We start from the raw sequence: 16,278 nt of genomic DNA on the forward strand, positions 1-16,278 counted from the left end.
TATGTCAGTATAATTTTTCAAATAGGATTACGAAGGTTTGCCTTCTACTATTTACTGTCTCTTTTCTCTGAAATAACAATTTAAGTCACCTCATACCTTTCAAGTTAATGCTTATTTTGTGAATACTAAAAAATGCTGTTCCCCAGATAAGGTTTACCATCATCCTCCCCAATCCACTTTCTTTTAAAAATACTTCCCTCTGCAAATGGCAAAGTATTACCATTCACCCAGACATTAACAGGAAGAGGGAAATGTCAATACACAATCTCTGCTCATACACTTTACCCTGCACCTACTTTTATACACACCAGCAAAACTCCATAAACATGGCCCCAACAGGACCATGCTCAAGCCTGTGTGACTTATGACTGCAGTGGTCATTAGGGGACAAAGCCCAGCCCAAGGATGATTTTTTAAATAAATCAAGAAGATAACATAACCCTCTTTTAAGTTTTTCTTCTCAAATGTCAGAACTACTTTTATAACACATTGACAAGACTGTCTAAAGTAGAAAATCAAACTTTATGAAACAATGTTTCCATTTACTTACATTTGCTACAAATACTGTGCTTCCAAGTCTTCCAGCCTGTAATGCATGGATAATCTCATTTGGGATGTTAGGATTATTTAGGATACTGGGTGGGATATTAATCATTCCTGGGCCACCTGGTCCCATACCCATCCCACCAGTCGTAGCCATCACCTTTTGCATTGCTCTCCTGGCATGTTCACCATCAGGATCCTAAAACAAGCACAAAAGGGTTACATTTAACTGACCCAGTGACAATTAAAACCATGCTCCCACAGTAAGTGATACCCCCAAAACTTCAGAGATTGAGAGGTTGTTTGGAAACCATTTCTCAAAATCTGTAACAAAAAATTCAAATGAAGTAAAACTAAACCACCAGGCCAGGAACAATTCTAGCCAAAAGAATGAGGAAGAAAGGAAGGGTGTAAAATTTAGCTCTCAATTGAACTAAGTAAAAAAAGTAAAAAAAGCAAAAAAAGGGAGGGGGGGGGATGACATTAAAACTTCCAGGTTGAAATAAGATCTTCAAGGGCTTGGTACAGTTGAATCTCACTAACTCAATGGGGTTTTATAATTTCTGCAAACCCAACTGGTGATTTTCCCAAAAGTTTGAAAACACAGCTCTAGACCACCAAGGTACTCCATCCTTCAAGTATTCAGGCATTTGACTCATGTGTAAAGTCTGGAAAGGTTTATGAATCTCTGGTGTTGACAATATTCTTGAACTCTTTGCCCTTCTGCGTGCTACCTTCACACAAGAGAACTTAAGCGCTACCATGCTTTCCTCTCTGAGCTCGCATATACTGACCTTCCTCCAAGAATAAGAGGTAAAAATAAGTCAAGGAAGGATTGAATTAACAAAAAGCCTCCCACTTCCCTCCAGGGAGAGAAGATACCTGATTTGGATTAGCTATGAAAAAGGATTTAAACTCATTTTAAAAAAGAAAAAAGAGGGCTTCCCTGGTGGCGCAGTGGTTGAGAATCTGCCTGCTAATGCAGGGGACGCGGGTTCGAGCCCTGGTCTGGGAAGATCCCACATGCCGCGGAGCGGCTGGGCCCGTGAGCCACGGTTGCTGAGCCTGCGCGTCTGGAGCCTGTGCCCCGTGACGGGAGGGGCCGCGATGGAGAGAGGCACGCGCACCGCGATGAAGAGCGGTCCCCGCACCGCGATGAAGAGTGGCCCCCGCTTGCCGCAACTGGAGAAAGCCCTCGCACGAACCGAGGACCCAACACAGCCAAAAATAAATAAATAAATAAAATAAATAAATAAGAAAATCCTTAAAAAAAAAAAAAAAAAAAAAGAAAAAAGATGGGCCAAGAACAGGGTTCAGACTGAGTAAAACTGTAGATGTAGAATACCTTAAAACAAACAAACAAAAAAACAAACATACACACAGTAAAAAAAAAACCATGGACTCAGGTTGACTGCCCCTGAGAAAACCAAGGCAGGCTGGCCTAATACAAATCAGAGATGTTAGGAAGGCAATCACCAGTGGCTCAAGATGTGCTCAGCCACTATCCCAAAGTTCTTACAGGAATGACTGCTGAAGCCTGTGACTGACCCTCCTCATTAACAACAACAGGTTGTTCTGCTCCGTAAAATGTCATCAAGGACTATTCTGTCTTTTCCTAACTCCAAACAGGGAAACTCGACAACTACAAATGGTACCCACAGTGTTTCATGAGCTTACTTCTTTGACTTTCAGTGGTCTTCCACTCAGACTATGCTTGTTTAGAACTTCAGCAGCTTTTTTCATGCTCTCTTCCATCTTGAATTCAACAACGCTATGAAGAGTCAAAAGGAAATGAGTGAAACCAGTCCTACAACTTAGAAGGCTCAATTGCCAATAAGTAACTAGACAATACTTACGCACATCCCTTTGGAAGAAGCCACAGACAGTCAGAAGAGCAAGGGGAAAAAAAGAAAAGAAAAAAATAGTAAATTTCAATGACAGTTATAAATTAAAAATATGATTTATGTAACAGTTTTTAAATTAACCCTTCTAAGGGGAAGCTGACAGAAGTGTCTTGCCTAGCCTTCCTTATTAAGAGCTCAGCTCCTTAGTATCTCCTCTTCCTTCACATTACCAGCCTTGCACTATAGCTGCTGAAGTTATAATGAGCAGACCTAAATTCAGGTTCTCCGAGAAATCACACAAACTTTAGATCTGCTTCTCTCTGTACTCAATCAATTCCTTATCATACTCCTCCTAAATCCATCCCTTCCATAAATTAAGCTCATCCTTTTGATTATTCTAAGCCATTCTATTGCACGACAGAAAATAGTTAATTTTCTCTTTAAACTAGGCCAATTTTAAACGTTCAAGTTTTAGTATTAGTTTTACAATTTACTGGCACAAAGGCAACTTTTCAGAATCTTTGGTTCACGCAACTTGCAAATACAGCAAACAACCAAAAGTAACATTTTCTAGACAAGAACACACGTTTTACATTAATATACCACCGCTAAAATTCCATGCATAATTCACACACAGCCAATTCCTCTGTTAACAAAGAGACAATGCTGCTATTGGTCCCCAGTTATCCAAATTGGGCATCCAAACAGAATACCAAAAAGCTCTTTGCCCAGCCATTTGGAAAAGCGGGACTCCCGTTTGCAAATCCCCTCCCACCCCACTCGAATGTTTGGCAAAATCAAACATAGCTACTATAACATGAGCACTCACTGCCTTCCTGATTTCATTCGATTCCACGCCACCATACAGTTACATTTTTCATGTAGTAAATCCACAGAAGAAATTCTCTCAGACACTTACCCTTGACTTTCCTTCAGCGTCCATTAAGAGCTCCACGTATGTTACCTCACCAACTACAAATCAGTTTCCAGACGACACATAAACCAAGGGAGAAAAGCCAAGAAAACAATGGGAATTTAGAACAATCATCAGCAACCTTGTATGGAGCCTCTGCCTTATAAGAAAGCCCAGAAACACTCCATATTCTCTAAACCACCACACTAGGCATTACAGGTGTGCAGTAAAAGTAGGTGAAACTTGTTAACAATGTCCTTGATTTTCCTCCCACCTCAAACAAGCTATTTCCACAGATTTCCATATCAATTTCCCTGTCTGAAATACTCATTCATGACTAGAGGCAATCCAAATCTACAGGAAAGAAGTCTGCATGATTCACTTTTTTGGAGAAAGGAAGAAAACAGTTTTACAAATACACTCTTAATATTGAAAGAAGGTGAACAGCACACAAATTGCAATGCCACTGAACTGAGCTCAAATGCTAACTACAAAGATGTGCATATGTATAATATATATCCTCAAAGGCGCACACACGGCATGGCCGGCTACGTGGGTGTGCAACCTGTCCAATCGCCTGGGGCTCTGCACTGAGGGCCATGCACTTGGTTTAATGTTCTGTTGCTGTCTTGAAATTCTCAGTAATTTTAAAATAAGGGGCCCTGTGTTTTCATTTTGCACTGGGCCCCACAGATTCTGTGGCTGGTCCTGCACACAGCACTAGGCTCCACAACCGTCACAAGTAGGATGTGTAAATATTCTATCACAATACCAGAGCAGCATCTGGATTCTCTTCAGTGAATTAAAATTAAGCCAGGCTGTATTCTTGCTGCTCTCTCAACCTTCTCATTAAAGGACACAGATAAATGCAAACTTAGAGCTCAGTCTGCATCTAAACAGCTACACAGACTCACTTAGGATGCTAATCTATACAAAGGGGAAAAAACAAAGCATTTCAAAAGATTCCGCAGATTTTCCTCAAGGTTTGGATTGCCAATTCATGACCACCACAACCAGATGTTAGAACCCACCTAGACAACCACCAAAATGGCTGCTGAACTTGAAGATGGCACACAGACACCAAAAAACCCCCAGAAATTTAAGTGTTAACTTTGTGGAAACAATATCTAAGCAGGCTCTCCAAAGTCAAGAAAGGGCTTTTGTTCTAAGAAATACTTTTCCTTTTTTAACGATTATTTTTATGATGGTAAAGCCTTCTCTCATTCAGCTTTCAATTTGGTTTAGCAGCCAAGGGTAAAAATAACCCTCTTAATGGGCCCAAGTCCTTCCTAGTCTAATTCCTTTGTTCAAAGGATATTAAAATTATTATGAAGATTTTAAAATTAATATACCAAGGAAAGACTGAAATGTAAAATAAAAGTATTTTTAAAAATTTGAAGGACATATTAGTAGTATATTTGCATGGCAGTTGACAGCAAGAAGGCCAAGTGTTCAAAGTTTAACTGTATAGCCTCACCTCCCTTGTCCTTTCCTGAAATATTACAAACCAAACCAGCACTTTGCACAAAACAGGAAGGAGAATCAGTGCAAAGAAATGAAGAAACAAATTAGGAGGGACTGGTATAGTTTAACTTTTGGACTATGTACAACTGAAAAATGATCACAGCCAAGGGACAGTCATACAAATTGGCTTTCTGTTATCCTTACAAAAATAAAGCAATTCCCAAAATGTTGTGGTCATTCCTGAGGCCATGTTAAAAGCCATTTGTTTCAACAGCAGCAGCCATTTGAGGACCAACAGCCCCTGTCTCCACGTTGATGAAAATGCCAAGTAGTGTCAAGACAGTAAAGAGACCCAACCCCAAGTTTACTTCCTAGAGCTGTGACTACCGCCTAATAACCTTAAAAATAACTAAAACAATCACAGTATCTAACTCTGACAGCTGTAACTACGTTGTCAGAATTCAAATATTGTTGCATTTTCAAAGTTTCTAGTTTGTGCCCATAAAGACACTGATTTATATCAAAAAGCTGTCATTGCAACCCAGAAACCAAGCAAGTCCAAACCAAACTTTTTTCCATGGTCATAACCATTTTTACAAAAAGCCAGGTTTAGAAATTAGGACTTTTTCTACTTAACATTCTAGAGACAGCACAAATCCAACTTCAATCCTCTGCACCAATACTCTGCTTAAAATGTTCCCTCTTTTTCCCCAAATGGTATAGTTGTTTATTAAAAACAAAAAATTACATTTAAAAAAGCCTCCATCCTATCAGTTTAGCCATAGGTTAGGCAAGCCTTGCGGCTCTACCATGAGTAGTGTTGTTCCCGAGTATCAACAATAATGACCATGCTCCTCATGAATTCATAATATTCTGATCTCTACCCTGAGAGACCACATCAATTCAGAGATGTAAGCAAATCACTGTTACAGGATCTGCAACAGTTGCCAGTTCATACTTCCCTACATGAAGAGAATAATAAAACCTTTAAAAGACCACCTCTCTTTTAGTTCTACATTATTAAAGCAAAGACCTGTTTAGTATAGTCAGTACAACTATCAACAAAACTTTGAAGGCAAAATTTACCAACTATTCATAGTCTGGTCACATTCAATGAAATGAAGTTTAAAAGAGCAAATCAGCCAGAGCAGATCAGTTAGGACTGAGGCAGAGTTAACAAACTGGCAGTAGCAAGTCTCACAGACATGGAATTCACAGGTATTAATGAAAAATACTGCTGCTCCTCTCATTCCTGAACACAGATGGAATCCATGGAATCCCAAGGGCAGGCTACTAAGACAAATTCTACTGCAGCTTTAAACATCAAAATATCTAAATGAAAAAACTAAGACTTTGAAAAATCTAATGCCAAATGTCATCACCTACCTTTTATTTTTTTTAAAGGTAAGATATTTTAATATTTATTTATTTATTTGACTGCTCCAGGTCTTAGCTGCGGCATGTGGGATCTAGTTCCCTGACCAGGGATCGAACCTGGGCCCCCTGAATTGGGAGCACAGAGTCTTAACCACTGGACCACCAAGGAAGTCCCTACCTTTACTTTAAAATGTTCAAAGAACTCATTATTAACCAACATTTAGGTGGATTATTAAAAATATTACCCCAAGAATAAAGCATATCATGAGGGTAAGATAATGAGCAACACTAAAAGAATTCACGTAGTCTCTTGGAGCTACTTTAACACTCCTGCTCATACTTATATCACAAAGAGTATTTGTTTCTGTATTCTCATTTCATTTACTGCTCAAGGCTGAAACAAACACGCGTGCGCGCACACACACACACACACACACACACACACACACACACAAAGTACAGGGGCTAAAGCGTCACTGAAAAGAATTCAAAGGGGGGTGGGGGAGGAGCTCCAAAGCAGGGCATGCTCTAATGGAGGGGTGCATGGAATAAATGCATATTTTAACTTGGAAAGCCTGTTTCTTTAATATACAGACAACTTGAAACACGGCAAAATAATTATTCTATACAATGATTACTCAATTTATGGAAAAATTAGAAAATGATTAAGCACCTTCTTGCTCCTAATTCCATGGACGAGACAGAATACTGCCTCTCTAACTCGACCAAAAACCAACAAATAAGCCAGGCAGGCTGCACTATTAAGGTTCAACCCAAGTACCCACAGATATGAATGCTTCAGCATCAACAGGCCTTTCCAAAACGCAGGCTGAATTTCCAACAAAGGAAAATATGAAGGAGCCACACAGACTGGGTAGGGATTTTTACTTAAATTGAAAATAAAGTTCTGCTCCACAGACCCACAATGTAGATTATCTTCAAGAGCCAACAGAGACTTACTATTGGACTATACTTGCCCTCTGGGCCTCAGTTTTCTGTCAGCTGGAATTTGAAACTGACTTAAAGTGATGTATTCAATAAAAACAGAAGGATTAAGTTCTTAAGAAATCTTTGCTTACACAAGTTAAACTGACTGCTGCTAAACTTGAGACTGATTGAGAGTAAGCTGTATCACTGACCTTCCTTTCTTTCCTCCTCAAACTGTCCTCCATGTTTACTCACTGCTTGTGCAGCTCAGTCCTGCCTCGGTTGCAGCTGCCCCACCTCGATGCTGCTGGCTCCCTGGTTAGGCCAGGAGAACAACAGCCCAATGACGAGCTTTCTTCATCCACACAGGACTTCTCGGTAATGTAGCACAACACTAAGTTTAGAATTCCCAAGATCAATCACCTTTTGTTCACGGAAGTCTTAATTTTTCGCCCAGACCTTATGGTCAAACACTTTTGAGATGTGTATCCCAATATCGATCCAGTGATGAAAATGAGGTAGCTGTTGAGACTGTTAAGTCACTTTCAAACCTGGTTTGGCAATCTCCAATTCAAATTTCCTATTACACTGGCTCTCAATTTTTGTTTCAATCCACTCTTCAGTGTTCACAGCAGTCATTCGTTCCAAGTAGTATTTCCGTTAAAAATAAGCGTGATCAAAAGGACGGACAATAGAAACCTTTCCTTTGCTCAATCAGACACTTAGAGCAGGAAGGGGAAAGCTCAGGGAAAGCTCAAGTTCAATTCTGCAGGCTGTTTAATCCATGTCCCCGAATGATATGATGGGGGAGGGGGCGGGGGAAGCACCCTAGCACAGAACAAAACAAAGCTCTCAGTACCTTTTCTCTTTAAAGTCAGCAGTGCTGATTTCATGATAGTGCCACCAAACAAGCTTTGTGATCCCATCCAGGGAAAAAGGCATAAGTGGCATGTTCACATAATACATGCGTTATTAACAGGATCTCCTAGAAGGCTGTTAAATGCTAACAAACATGGAGAATATACACTTGGTGTCCAAGGAGGGAGAAAAGATCGGGAACTAGGGAGGGGTACGTGAAGCACTCTCAGGCATGATTATCCTTAGAAAAAAAAACTCCTGTCTTGCCATCTCAAAGCTACTACTTGAGTTCTGACAGGCAGCAATTATAGGCAGTACTGCAATGACAGAGCATTTTTCAGATCTTTAAGCCAAGAACAATTAATTCTAGCTATTCCACTAGTTTCCTGAAACAACAGCACTGCGATTTCATCAGGAATAGACTCTTAAAATGCAGACTGATAAAGAGTGGTTGGATTATAACAGCCCAAATCTCTGTGGTTTGCCCACTTCAGAGACTATTTTGAGACTAATACTTTTAGATTGTAAGTGCCTCTATCCGCAACTTTTTTTTCCTATGCAACAAGAGTCTTCAAAAACCTTAAAACATGTGCAACACATTTCAAGTAAATATTTCAGATTTCAAATAATCATTGAAACATATTTTTGGTATACCAAGACATGAAGTAAAATATTTTTTAAAACCACATAATGAAAATAAAGACATTTTTAAGAAATTGTACATATGTAAACAGTAAATTTCTTTAGACTTCACATACTGAATATAAGATTTACCATAAAAAGATTACCTTTCTCTTATGAATCCCTTTATCCACAATCCAATACTTCTAATAATTTAATTAAACAGAAAAGTAATTAATTTAACCTGTACAGGGGAGCTCTAAACAAGAACATTTTAAGGTTTGTTAAGAATAACTGATTTACTGCACACCTGTAATTCTAAATTACACCACCAAAAATACACTGAAAGGGCTGAGCCAGGGCATTCATAGCAGTATGCCGAGGGAATATGAGAACCAGTTTGGAAGTATCCGAATAAACCACCAGGCTGGCTCCACACTTAATACAGTGCAAAATAGGAAATTGAGGTGAACTGCTTCTACATCCAGAAACGTCATGGCTGCTGCTGCTACCAGCTTTAAGGCTTCCAAAACTGAATTACTGAATGGTAAAGCAGTAAAAATGTCACCTACTTTATCCATCATGTCCCAAAACTGGTTCACACACTCCTAAAAATGGAAAAATAATTTGGCCTGCAATCTCTTACAAAATTCTAACAATTGCATTTTCAAAGCCACATTCCTGGTTCTTGGAACTACTATACCTTATTATCAATGGAAGTATCAATTCAGCATTTCAACCAAATCACGAGAACACAAATTTGGGGATTATTCCAAAAACTAATTCGAATGAGACCCAACTGTACTGTACAGAAATTCTAAGCTTTATTGAAGCAGCAGTCCCAAAAACCAAGAACACTGCATCTGGGATGCCACATGACACGCCCTTCAGACAAAAAGAAGAAACTTCACTCTTGCCCTAGGAGCATTGGCAGGAATGATTTGGCTGATCAAGGCAGGAAAACAAATCTCACACCAAAACGTTTTTCTATCCATGTTACCTGGAGAAATACTACATGGGAGCAGCCTACATGACTGTACAGAGAGGTTCATGGTGCCTAGTGCTTCTGGCATGTCATGGTTGAATTAAGTGATGGGACAATGATGGCAGTGGGCCATTCATAATTTCAAAACCCAATGCTGGGAGCACCAGTACACATACCAAAATGGCCTATCCAAGTGGCATCTGTCACTGAAATGTTAATCATTTGACAAATCAAGCTCAAATCTCTTTTCATTATGAATGCTCCAGAAAAACCAGTACCTTTCAGTCCTTCAAAAAGACTCCATTTAAGAATAATTTGATTCTAGGTTTCCCTTGGGGTAGGGGTGAGGGGAGACCTCAAGGCATTAGACAAATGGCTCTCTATGAATAATTTTGTTTAAACCTGGGCTGAGCAATCTCTTTAGCCCTGTGTGCCACCAGCAGGGCCCAGAATCAGGAAAAGACGACAAAAGAAGCAGAACAAGAGTGTGAAAAGGAGGACACACGTGGTGTGCACGGGGGTGGTGGTGGTGGTGGGTAAAGCAGAGGACCATTGGGGGCAACCAACCCCCTAGGACCTCCTGGTGGCAGCGGAGCTTCATTCAGTTGCTTCCTCTGCCCTAGGCCAGACTTTAACACCAGGGCTGTGACCAATGTGTGCCTAAAGGCACCGAACTACAAAGCAGATGCTTTATTTTGAGCCATCCAATTGCCAATCTATTCTGTGTTTTCCTCCCCAGGGTGGGGAAGCCTAACAGTTTAAATACAAGCTACCGTTTTATAATTTAGGATCCGAGCAGCACAAGTTCCAGCTACCAAATTTTGATCCCAGGAAGACAGCCACAAAATTTAAACAAACTACCTTCCCGCCAGAATTTTAAAACAAAAAGGAAGAAGAAAAAATTTCTCCCACCTCATATGAAGAATTCAAAAAATTTCCTTAACACAAAGAGGCTCCCCTCAAGCTTAATCAAAGCCCTATTAACCATATTAAGCCAGTAAAATCATTCGTAGGCCAAGGGATCAAACAAACAACCTTTTTGACACACAAGTGCATGACCACAAAAAGTAAAAATAAAAAAGTAGGATGGGGGTGCTTCACTCTCAAGCCTGGAGAGAACACATGCTCTACCCAGAACAGCTTCACTGACAAAAAAATAACCAAGGAATTATCCACAGAGAAGATGACACACCAACCTTCTGACCCTACTCAACCACCAGTACCATTACCTTTTTCTTTAACCAGGTCTTTAAGTGACTGCCATTTCACATCAAAAGGTATGTTTGTAATGAAGGCTCTGTATCTTTTAGTTGGATTGGCATATGGCTCAAAGCGATTGCCTCCTCTTTTTATGTTTTTCTCCTTCCTCTTCTCATTCTGAGCTGGTCGTTCTCCTTCACTGAATTCAAAAGAGAGGGAGAAAAAAAGTCCATATGTTAGCACAATACTAAAGACAATATTTGATTTTCCAGGTTTACAATCCCACACAAAGTTACATGTAACACAAGACTAATATTGATCCTGATTTGAGACAAACTAAAGTGGTCCATAGAGCAGAAAACTGCAGTAGTACACTCCTTAAAACCCACCTATCAAAAAAATCATTCCCAAGACAAGTGTGCTTTCCTAGGCCTTCACACACTCCTGTGGGGCTCTAACAGAGGTGGGGGAGACAGGCCAACTCCCTGCCCAAGGTGCTTTAATTCCAAGACAGAAACAGGAAAAGAGAAGGAAGATTTATAAGATTTCATGGAACAGAAATGAGGTGGTACACATAGGCCCAACCAATTTTAGCTTTACAAATAAAAGTGTCTTTCATTGTGGGCAGAAAAAAATTGGACTCAGGTACTTGTACACCATTAGCAGCATTATTCACAATAGCAAAAGGTGAAAACAACCCAAGTGTCCACCAACAGATGAATGAAGTAAACTAAATGTGGTAGATCCATACAATGGAATACTACTTATTCAGCCATAAAAAAAGGAATGAAGTGCTGATACATGCTTCAACACAGATGAACTTTGAAAACATTATGCTAAGTGAAATAAGCCAGACATAGAGAAAAAAGGAATAGAGGTTACCAAGGACTGGGGAGAGGTGGGAATGGGGAGTTACTGTTTAATGGCTACAGAGTTTCTGTTTGGGATGATAAAAGAAAAAAGTTCTGGAAATGGCGAGTGGCTATTGGCATAGTGTACAACACTGTACCTAATGCCACTAAACTGTACACATAATCATTTTAGGATGGCAAAATTTACATATATTTTACTACAATTGTTAAAAAACAAAATTTTTAAGGGAAAGAAACCATTCTCTACTCAACCCTATTACTTTGAGGCTAGGGAAACTGAAGTCTGAGCAACGCCGGTAGGTTAAAGACAGCACGCAAACAATTCCACCTTTGGCAAAGAAGGGTGGATTTGTTTTTCTGACATGGCCTTTCCTGTAATACTCTTTACCTTTGTGTGTTAGGTGCTTCCATGGTAACATTTCTAAGCTCTACAGGTACGAATCTGGCTTAAGAGTGGGCAGGAGAAGTTTCACAAGAAATGCAGGCTCCCAAAGCACAGAACCAGACAGGCTGGAAGGCCAGTCCAGAGCCCAGGAACCAGACAGGGTGGCCCTGCGCTGGCTGCGTGTGGCTGTTCCGAGCCCCCTTTGACCACAGGCAGACACCTGTGAGAGCTGACCAGGAACAACTGGGGAGGCAGCAGCCACAGAAGTCCTCTCAGGGCACTAAGTCCAGCACTTTCTGCTTCCCAAGCCCTATGCTTTCCACCAGTGAGAATCAAGGGACTCCCAAACTACAGATTCTAGCAGAGACTTTGTGATCCAGGACAAAAATGGAAAGAAAACAAAAAGTCAAGATTACAGTACTGATGATTTATAAGACCACCTTCTTTAACGTAAAGGGTTGATCTTTATTCTAGGATATGTCCTCCCTGTGTGGGGGAGGGGTAGTGTGTGGGGGAGGGGTAGTGTTCAAACATCAATGGTAGCTGGAGGACTTTCTTTCAGTGTACTTGGAAAAATTGAAGTTAGCAACTTTTTGTAGTCCCCAAAGTACTTTTTTCTACTGGTCCCTCATATCCACACACAGGCGTGCCAAGTGGTAACCCAGTGAAGTTATCACCCTAGGCAAAACTAAGGAAAGCAACTTCCTCCATGATCTGAACTATACCAACATGCAATAAATAGACCTCCTTCACATGGGCTGGCAGATGGGGGAGGGGGAGTAGGGCCACACCAATCCCCAGATTCCTAGAATTCTTCACTCTGTCTACCCAGGCTCACAACAGACCCTCCTCAGGCTGACTGCACACGGCAAGCACAGTCCACCCATCCACTCCATATGAAAGCCCTGCACCCGTCTGCCAGACAGAGCATGCATTTTACCGTCCGTACATAAGGAGGAAGTGTGTTACAACAATTCATAAAATGTAGATCAATCTACATTTCATGGGCCTACAGAGAGTCTGTGGGTAGGAATATATTTTAGAACTGGTTTCTTTTGAAACCCAAATATTCTACAATCTACATTAAAAAACATTACTCTGACACAGGGTGCATGACACAGTAATGCTTCCAGCCTGTGTTTTCAAAGACTGCCCAGCTCACCTTATTAGTTACAAAATGTATAAATAACTAATTACAAGACAAAGTAGGTAACAAAGTGTCTAGGCCATATTCTGCCATGCATCATTACTGCTAAGAATAAACTACCCAATCTAACCCCAGAAGCTGGGGATTTGGTTTGGGGTTAATCCACATCACATGGCTCATCATCAAGAAAGCAGCTCAAATGGGTTATGGCCAAGGTGTGAGCAAAGCACTACTGTACCCAAGTCCTTCTCTGGCTAATCATTTCCTCTCTCCGAGAAGTTTCCTCCTATCTCATCACTTCCAGTTCCTTAAAAAATTGACCTTTTTGTAACTCTAATGATCACCATCAACTCTATTCTTGACAGAATTGTAGAAAACCCCCCTCAAAGAAACCTCACGTGACACACGTTCAAGTAGAGATGATGTGACAGTTTAAGAAAAGCCCAGTTTTTTAATGTTTAATTCAATTTTCTCACTTACCTTCGGGATAAAATTAGGGGAATATGCTTCTAGCCCTAAAATACATATAACACTTAACTGTGAAAACCTTTTAGAAGCACATTTTTATAGGTAGATTATAATTTAGCTACACTGATGAAATAACCTGCTTTATCCTAAATACCTCAAATTTAGAATATTATAGAATTTTAAATGTTAAAACACACCTACCATACATTATCCACAACTAGATACTTACCCAGAAGAAAATAAATATATCCATACAAAAATTTAGACCTGAATGTTCATAGCAACATTATTTGTAATATCCCAAAACTGGAAATCTAAATGTCTACTAACAGGTAAATGAATAAACAAACTAGAGTATATCCATACACTGAAATACTACTCAGCAAAAAGTAATGAACTACACACAACACGGATGAATCTCAAAATACTTATACTCAAAGAAATCAGACAAAGAAGGAGTACATATGGTAAGATTTCATCATATACAACTATATTTGAGAAAATCTAATCTGGCAAACTAATCTATAGCGGGTTTTCTCAACCTCAACACTACTGATATTTGCGGGCCAGATCATCCTTTTGTTGTGGGAGGCTGCCCTGTGCACTGCAGGATGTTCAGCAGCATCCCTGACCTCTACCCAAGAGAGGCCAGTAGCAGCCCCATTCCTCAGACTTGAAAATGAAGATCAAAAATATCTCCAAGACACTTCCAAATGTCCCCTGAAGGGCAAGAAGAAATCACCCCATTGAGAACCACTGATGCATACTATGGCCTGGGAGTGGGGAAAAAAAGGACTCAGAGGATTACAAAGGGGCAGCAAAGGGGGTTATGGTTGTATTTATTATCTTGATTCAGTGAGGGTATCAAATCGTACACTTCCAACTTATGCAGTTTATTGTGCCAATTATACATTTTTTAAGTTTCCACTAGTTTCTTAAATTTCAAACCTAACCCCAATATAACTTGACTTGTAACTCTTATATAAAGTAACAAATCTGTCATCTTTCAAAGAAACTGAAGCTACCTAAGCAAGCTAAATGCCTTACCAATATACTCCTCGCTAAGTGGCTCCCAATTCCAATGAACACCCCATCTGATTCTGGCACCCAATCATCTACCTGAAGTTCTAAATAGACCCAATATGTTAAAAAACTTTTTCTGACATTCTATCAACCTAATTCACGATACATCAATAAAGATAAGCCCAAAGTATCTGTAAGAACCTCCCAAGTCATTAAAATAAGATTAATTATGTTTAATATGGCTTTGGAATTGTTTCACTGACTGCATTCTTCGAAAATTGATAATTTAACATGTCACTGCTCCACCATACTAGAATTATACTGTACATAAAGATCACAAGTAAAAAGACAGGGTGCCTGCCTATTTCACCAAGGGCTGTCACATTCAACATGTAAAACAGTGAATCCCTATCCTCCCTTACGCCTCCATGGCATTCCCTCTCACGTATAATACTCTCATTATTCTCAGTTTTTCAATCAAGAGTGTAGTTTGAAATGGCAACCCCGACACGTTGAAATCCTGACCACATCTCCTGAGAGAAAAGACTCCCCCACCCCCATATTCCCTTGAGAACCATCCCTTATGTAAAATGACTCTTCACAGAAATCCTTTCAATCCTGAGTTTCCCCTAATGCATTTAAGATGCAGAGAGCGCTATTCACAGCACTATTCTAGCTCCAGGTCCACCTCCTAACTACCCACGTGACTTAAGCGCTTTCCCTCTCTGGTTCTTTACCAGCAAAACCAGCATAACCTGTATCCATGTAGCTCACAGGGATGTCGTGAGAATCAACAATCAGCCTAACAAAAAGCAGGTTGGTAAATGTTAAGCGCAATACCTAAGGGAGCAGTACTACAGATGACTAAGAGGTAGGGTTATCTAGGTCTGAACCCCAATGTCACCAACTCTTTGTCAGGCCTCAGTTCCTTCATCTGTGAAAGGAGGTTACTTATCCACACTGACAAGTTTAAAGGACAGACTTGGCACACTAACTGTGGCAATGATATATTTCTGTACCAAAAATTTTCTGGAGAATGATTCACTCCTTGCCTTCTACCATTGCACATACTGATTAGGTTTTAAAATTAGCCCATGGGGCCGTGGCTGAGGAAATCTAGGCACTGTACTCATTACAGACTACCAAAGGAGCAATTCAGCTTTCACCTCTATGACTGCAAAACATGGTAATGGGAGAGACCATCTGCCAACTCCTAAATGAAACAAGCAACCTAATCTTTGCAGACTAGTATCTCCCTGCCTAGCCATGAATAAAATCAAAGAGCAAAGTGAAAGCAAAGAGCTGGCAGCATGCATTCAAACAACCTACAGCCCCTATTCTAATCTTGAGCTCACAATCAAATGTGCCTCAAAATTATTATCAAGTACACAATCACTTTTTAAAGTACAGCAAACACTCAAATCATTGCAAAGCACAGAGAATCTGGTTTAAACAAACAAACAAAAAAACAACAAACCACTTCAAATAACTGTGTTCAGTGAGAGGTTACCAGGGTGGTGTGTGGAAGCAGCAAAGGACCTGGAGTCAAGATGGCCTCCCCCAGATTCTTTGGGTCAATTTCCTTAACCTGAGTCTTCTCAATTGTTAAAAAAAAAAAAAAAAATTTTTTCTTGACTGTAAAACAGTGTCA

General features: G+C 40.1%; 1 protein-coding gene across 12 annotated transcripts in view; it reads right to left on the reverse strand.

Moving 5' to 3' along the window:
- Window positions 1-16,278, reverse strand: part of HNRNPM (heterogeneous nuclear ribonucleoprotein M) — a 175,351-nt gene that overhangs the window by 19,765 nt on the left and 139,308 nt on the right. For 8 of the 12 annotated variants that reach the window (XM_057539796.1, XM_057539793.1, XM_057539789.1 and 5 more), the window contains exons 2-3: window positions 2,221-2,314; window positions 551-742 (exon numbers count right to left, since the gene is read on the reverse strand). In XM_057539796.1, the coding sequence (XP_057395779.1) occupies window positions 551-742; window positions 2,221-2,298 (270 nt within the window). In that variant the 5' untranslated portion in view covers window positions 2,299-2,314. Of the gene's footprint in view, window positions 1-550; window positions 743-2,220; window positions 2,315-2,399; window positions 2,408-3,306; window positions 3,360-10,761; window positions 10,932-16,278 lie in introns of those variants that run through there. The other 4 variants (XM_057539797.1, XM_057539792.1, XM_007169033.3 and 1 more) reach the window with 3 other exon arrangements.

Source organism: Balaenoptera acutorostrata, chromosome 2 (assembly GCF_949987535.1).
Source record: "Balaenoptera acutorostrata chromosome 2, mBalAcu1.1, whole genome shotgun sequence".
NCBI lineage: Eukaryota > Metazoa > Chordata > Mammalia > Artiodactyla > Balaenopteridae > Balaenoptera > Balaenoptera acutorostrata.